Genomic DNA, 6,476 nt, shown 5'->3' with positions numbered 1-6,476 from the left:
ATTTAATAACAAAGCAAACAGGGACAGCCCTCACAGATATCCCATAGTGCACCCACTCCCCGAATCGACATACAAACAGAGCTGTGTGCTGTAAAAACATACTGACACCTACTATGCAACAGGTTCATGCTAGCAGGAAAGCAGGGGGGGGGGTGACTAAGAGGCAGGCCTTGCCCTCGGGGAACACAGGAGCTGTGGTTTTCCAACTTTCTCTCAGTAGGACACAAAATAGCCGAGATTTGCTGATGCCATCAAATTCTGCAGAGATATAAAGCACTCGTGTCCTTCCTTTTTTTTTTTTTTATAGATTTATTTTATTTGTATGAGTACACTGTAGCTGTCTTCAGACACACCAGAAGAGGGCATCAGATCCCATTACAGATGGTTGTAAGCCACCATGTGGTTGCTGGGAATTGAACTCAGGACCTTTGGAAGAGCAGTCAGTGCTCTTAACCATTGAGCAATCTATCTCTCCAGCCCGTGTCCTTCATTTTTAAACTTTAAAAAAAAAAAAACATTGGTTACTGAATGTAGTTATTCTTACATATAAACATGGTTATACACAGTCAGGCATGGTGGCCTTTGCATGAAATCCTAGCACATGGGAGGCAAGGGACAGGCAAATCTCTACAAGTTCAAGGCTAGCATTGCTATACAGTGAAACTCTGTCTCGGAAAACTAACCACATGGTTCAGAAAGATGGATCCACTGGGTACATTTAGGCCTTTGTCATCACATCTGATCACTGAGTGTAAATCCCGAAACCTACAAGACAGAAGGAGAGAAATGACTCCCATAACTTGTTCTCTGACCTTCACAGGCAGGCTGTGATGTGTACATGGTTCTCTGTCTCTGTCTCTGTCTCTGTCTCTGTCTCTGTCTCTGTCTCTGTCTCTGTCTCTGTCTCTGTCTCTCTCTCTCTCTCTCACACACACACACCACACACACACAAATAAAATTCATAATAAATTGCTATTTGAGTTGCTGACTTGAGTTTCACAAGAAATCGTGCAATTAAAGTAATTAATGTTTGTCTGGGATGAGAACAGAATTCTCAACACTTTCTGAAGTGTCCCAAGGTACACCCCTGTCATTCTGTCCTATGCCACCATGCAAAGTGGAGTTCTTGGCACTGACAATCATAAAACCAAAATATCAATCAACTCTGAAAAAAAAAGACGAAGCTACTCTTATGTCCTACCATATCAAATATTCAGTCAGGACTTAATTCTTTATGTAACAATAAAGACAAACATATCTAATTCATGAGTAGCAGGTAAATTTGCTTTTGTCGTTAAGAGGTAGTAAAATTATGTGTTTACCAAAGAGCAGTTTTAAAAAGGTTTTGTGTGTGTGTGTGTGTGTGTGTGTATGTTCCTGTGTGTGGGTGCAGTATGTACGTGTGTGCATGAACACGTGTGTGGAGGTCAGAGGACAACCTTAGTGTCATTCCTCAGGTATCTCCCACCTTTTGTCTGAGGCAGGGTCTTTTACTGCCCCAGGACTTTACCAAGCAAACTAAACCAGCTGACCTGATGACCTCTGATCCTGCAGTAGCTGGAATTTCAGATGCCTGCCCCTGAGCTCAGTCTTCCACAGGAGTTTTGGGGTCAAATTCAGGTTCCTGCTCATTTAAGTCAAACACCTTAGTGACTGAGTTATGGCCCCAATCCTTTTTATAAAAGGTTTATTTATTTATTTATTTATTTATTTGATGTATCTGAGTACACCATTGCTCTCTTCAGACACACATCAGGTCCCATTCCAGATGGTTGTGAGCCACCATGTGGTTGCTGGGATTTGAACTCGTGACCTTTGGAATAGGCAGTCAGTGCTCTTACCCGCTGAGCCATCTCTCCAGCCCAAGAAGGGGTTTTAAAAGTTCTAGAAAACAGGAATGACCTTGATTTCTAAAAATGAGCAATTCATTGGCCGTCACAGGCCTTTGTGTTGGGTGAGGGACAAGATGATCCTTTCATATGTAAATCTGTGCAGAGACCCGCAAAAGATTGGCCAGGACCGCGGGGGGTCGCGAGGAGCTGCACTTTTCACAAATCCATTCAACCTGTGTCCAGCTTCCCGAATGAATGGGAACCAGGAAAACCACGAGGGGGTCAGTGGTCCTAAGGTTGGCTAATGTATTACATCCATCATGAGATTATTCTAGGCGGGGAACACCGCAGTGAGCTGTTTGCAAGATAAAAACCCGTCAGGTCTTGAAACTAGCGCTTAGGAATGTGGGTAGGACAAACTAATAAGTAAACTATAGACTACACAGGGATGGGCAGAGAATTAAGGCAGTGGAAGTTAAAGGGGGTCTAGAGGGGATGTTTAAATGGCTCTCAGAAATGGCCTTAACCAGAAGATGGTATCTGCAAGAAACCCTTGAGTTATCTGGGGGAAGGATACACGTGATGGCAAAGCTCTGAGTAGGAGGCCAGTGTGGTCAAAGTTGGAGACAGATTACAGCAGATTCAAGTCGTTCTTGGAGTGGCCTTAGAGGCATTTAAAGGGTTGGATTTTTACTCAGGGTGAAGAAGCATCAGTGGACAGCATGAGTTGTGGTTTAATCTGTTTTGAGAACTTATTTTGGGGGCAGCTCACAGAAGAAACTGATAGGGAGCTTTGAACCCTGGAATTTCCATTCACCGCTTTCCCGGCATTGGTCCACCCCGGACTTCATGATGGAATTGTTGGGAACGTCAGAATTCACCTACCTTCAATTTCAACTCCAGCCAGGAGGAAAGGTTTCTAGGAACTTCGTAGAGCCTAATTATAACCCCCTGACTACCCCCCCCCCCAACCGTTATAGTCCCATTAGCATTGGAAAGCTTCCAGGGTGGCCCAAGGAGCCTGGAAAATGATTCAGTAGCAACCCCGAGTTGTTGCGTAGCCTTAGGGGTGCTTTATAATCTCGGGCAGCCTCAATGACTTTATCTCTAAAATGGGACTAGAGATAAAGCGCCTAATTGCGTCAGGTGAGATCACTTGAAAGCGCCTCTTAAACGGCTCTGCGGTTTCCAAAAGTGTAAACCGCTCTGACCTCGCTCAATCCTTTTCGACTTTTTGCAAAGCACAACGCGTGGGTTTGTAAGGTCTGCTGTAGGTGGGGACAAGGCTTAGGTCTCACCTAGCTTTCATGCCGGGTTGGGAGCAGCAAGAAGGCTGTGGGTAGGGCGGGAGGAGGTGCGGGCGGAGGTTCGGGGCTGCTGGGCGGAGTTGAAGAGCCTAACTCCCGGATTAGAGTCTGGCGAGGTCCTGCGGGCCCGCTGGGAGTGGAGGCGCGGGCCGGGCGGGGCTGCAGCGACGCGGCCGGGGCGGATCTGTCCCCGCCCTCGCTCGCGACCCCGCCCGTCCCAGGATCTCCCAACTCCCGCCGCGCGCTCTTTCTCCGACAGCTGCTCCGGGAGCCCCGCGCGCCGTGCAGTTCTGTGCCTTGCCTGTCTGTCCCTTCCGATTGTGCCTAGCGATGACCACCCAGCAGATTGTTCTCCAGGGCCCGGGTCCCTGGGGTTTCCGCCTCGTGGGCGGCAAGGACTTCGAACAACCTCTCGCCATTTCCCGGGTAAGAGCGTCTTGGGACGCGCGTGGGAACGGGGTGGTTTCGTAGGGTGGCGGCGCGCTGCGTCCCTATGGAGGTCGGGGTGACTGGAGCTCCGAGGGGATCGCGGTGGGGCGCATCCAGGTGCGCCATTCGCCGAGCGCTCTGTGCCATCTGCCACCCCGTCCCAACCGCCGCGCTCCGGGGCAAGCGGGCTCGGTGCGCGCTGAGTCAAGGCCAAAGACAGTTTTCTTTCTGCGCCCCGGAAGCGTGGCGCGGCGCGGCAAGCAGACAAGCTTTGTGCCTGGGCGTGGAGACCTGGGGCTCCGCAGACCCTGTGCGCCAAGAGTTAACACTCCTTGCTCTTCACAGTGAAAGAGTTGGGGAGAGCTAATCGGAAGCAATAGAAAGTCCTGGAAGGTGAATGGAGTACAGAAAAGTTCCCTGGAAGGCGAATGGGATTCGTTCAGCTAACAACCGAAACAACAATTTTACACTCTTCGGATATGACCCGTGGCTGGCTCTCGGTTCTGTAAAGCCTTTCACAGGAAACACTGGAGTTGGGAAATAACCCCAGATAAACCTCCGTAGTCTCTCCCTGTCTAAGGTGGTTAGATCACCTTTCTGCCCTCCAGGTTATTCGCGATAAGGCCATTTCCTTTTGGGGAAGCGCACTAACGGTGTGTGGTGGTGATGATTGAAAACTTCTTGGTTGGGTCTTATCTGTGGGAGGGCGGGTGGCTCAATCGCAGACTGCTAGACCCGTGGCCCGTAATTGAAATGCAACCCCCTGTTAGACTCAGGCTCGGTATTTGGAAGTCCACACTTTGGCTATGTGATTTGGGCCAAACACAAGGAATATGTCCCACTGAGAGTCAATACTTTAGATTTTTAGTCCTTTCATATAGGTGTGTGTGTGTGTGTGTGCGTGTGTGCGCGCGCGCGCGCGCGCGCGTGACTCCGCTGGGCCCCGGGGGTGTTACTAAATATCTTTTAATTAAGGAGATAGAAAAACCTCAGGGATGCCTGACCTAGAGGGACCACATTCCATTCTTTTGTACACTTGTCTGCTGAAGCTAACCTTAAACTTGCTCCTCCAGTCTTGTAAATGTGTCTTTTTTTTTTTTTTTTTTTTTTTTTTAAATCTCAGAGGGATTCTGGGATGGAAATGGAAGTGAAAGATCCCAGTGGGTCCTTTTGACTTATGGCTATGCCTCCAGCAGCTGAAGGACTTAGGTGGAAGTTGTGGAATCATCCAGCCACCTCTTGGCTTTTCTGACAACCACAGTGGCTGTCACTCAGGCTTTCTTACAGGTGGGCCTGGCCTAGAAAGGGGCTCTTTGACCAGCCGACTCCAAATGAGCAGGCAGCCCAGTTTTAAGACTTGGGTCTTCCACATGCCCATCTTGTCTTCCAGAAATTTCTTTGTTATTGGAAATGTGAGCTGTTTTCTCAGCCTCCCACCAACCTTTTCAAGCCTGGGAGCTATGCCTTCATCAATATGGGCCTCTTACCCTAAGTCTGGCTGGCCCAGGACTGCACCCGACTGTGCCTGCCTAGTGTATCCTGGCAGGCAGACTACACATGCTTGCCCATGGAGGGCACAGCCTCTGCACATTTAGAGTTAGTTACCTCATAGTCCAGTTGTTCTCCGTCTTTGTGTCTATAATTAACCTGTCAACCTTCCCCACTTCTGAGAAACTTTCTTTTTAAGCAGGGGAGGCTGTATTGGCAATCTGTTGAAAGGATAGTCGTGACTTGTCATTTTGGCTGCTTCTAAAAAGGCTTAATGCCAGCTGGGAGTATAGCTCAGTGATGCACTCGGCACGGTGTAGAAATGAAGTTGGCCTGAAGTAGAAAGCACATTGCTTTGGATCTTCCTGAATTAATTAATTTAATTTAATTAATTAATTTTAACTTCTTCCTTCCTTCCTTCCTTCCTTCCTCCCTCCCTCCTTCCCCCTCTCTCTTTCTTTCCTTCTTTCTTTCCTTCTTTCCTTCTTTCTTTCTTCCTTTCCTTCTCTCCTTCCTTTCCTTCTTTCCTTTCTTTCTTTCTTTCTTTCTTTCTTTCTTTCTTTCTTTCTTTCTTTCTTTTTCTCTCTTACATAGAGTCTCATGTATCTCAAAATGGCTTTTAACTCTATATATAGCCAAGGCTGACTTTGATCTTCTGATCTTGTCTCTCATCTCCTGAGGATTGAACCCAGACATCATGTATGAAAGGCAAGCAGTCTACCAATAATGCTACATCCCTAGCCCCTGATTAACGTATTTTTTTTTTTACACTTTATACTCATGTTGAATGAACAGATATCTGTGCCCGTGCAAACTCCTCAGACCTGAGAGGATACAGCTCTGGAGGGAAGCTAATCTTCACTATGACTTCGGCAAGCATTTTAATTGAAAACTGAAAGTGACTCAGAAACACCGTGACTCACTATCACTTGTGATAGTGGCTATAATTTACCTTCACCTTATGCCTTAGGGATGAGAAAGTGATTATCATAAAGAGATGACTGTAGCATGGGTGTCTAGGAGCTAGTGTTGTCTGGAGTCAAGTTCTTATCCAAGCTCTACCTAAGGTGAGCACCCAGAGTGAGTGTATATTTTTTTTAATCACAGCAGTAGGGTAACAGCAGCCCTTGGCTACCAGTTGAAGAATGTAGAGTGCTCTGTAAACAGTGAATAATGGTGAGGTGTGAGCGTTGGTAAAGAGCTCTGCCCTCCTTCGGCCCGGTGTGTGCTCCATTTATCATCCTGGACAGGTACAGTTTGCTAGTATGTTTCTTTTGTGTAAGTAGACTTTCAGTCTCCACACCAAAGCAAGCCATAAAATTAGGCAGGTAGTGAGGAGTGCCTCTTACTTAAATAACCATGTTTGCTTCCTCTTGCATGAATTATTCTGGCATCGGCTCCAGGCTTTTGTAAAAGTGCT

The 6,476-nt window shown here is 47.4% G+C and overlaps 1 protein-coding gene and 1 long non-coding RNA gene across 2 annotated transcripts in view; one reads left to right on the top strand and one right to left on the bottom strand.

Annotated features, from left to right (window-relative positions):
* Positions 1–456: 456 nt before the first annotated feature.
* Positions 457–3,345, bottom strand: Gm41845. Its single transcript, XR_877853.2, has 3 exons — positions 3,131–3,345; positions 684–765; positions 457–498 (listed from the first exon to the last, which is right to left on the bottom strand). It is a non-coding gene; the product is annotated as a predicted gene, 41845 (long non-coding RNA).
* The window catches only part of Pdlim1 (PDZ and LIM domain 1 (elfin)), a 49,378-nt gene continuing 46,196 nt past the window's right edge, over positions 3,295–6,476 (top strand). The window contains exon 1 of the mRNA NM_016861.4: positions 3,295–3,565. Coding sequence (NP_058557.2) covers positions 3,470–3,565 — 96 coding nt within the window. The 5' untranslated portion in view covers positions 3,295–3,469. The remainder of the gene's footprint in view (positions 3,566–6,476) is intronic.

This window comes from Mus musculus, chromosome 19 (genome assembly GCF_000001635.26).
Source record: "Mus musculus strain C57BL/6J chromosome 19, GRCm38.p6 C57BL/6J".
Classification (NCBI taxonomy): domain Eukaryota; kingdom Metazoa; phylum Chordata; class Mammalia; order Rodentia; family Muridae; genus Mus; species Mus musculus.
The sequence above is the reverse complement of the archived record's forward strand: the minus strand, read 5'-3'. Positions and strand labels throughout refer to the sequence as shown.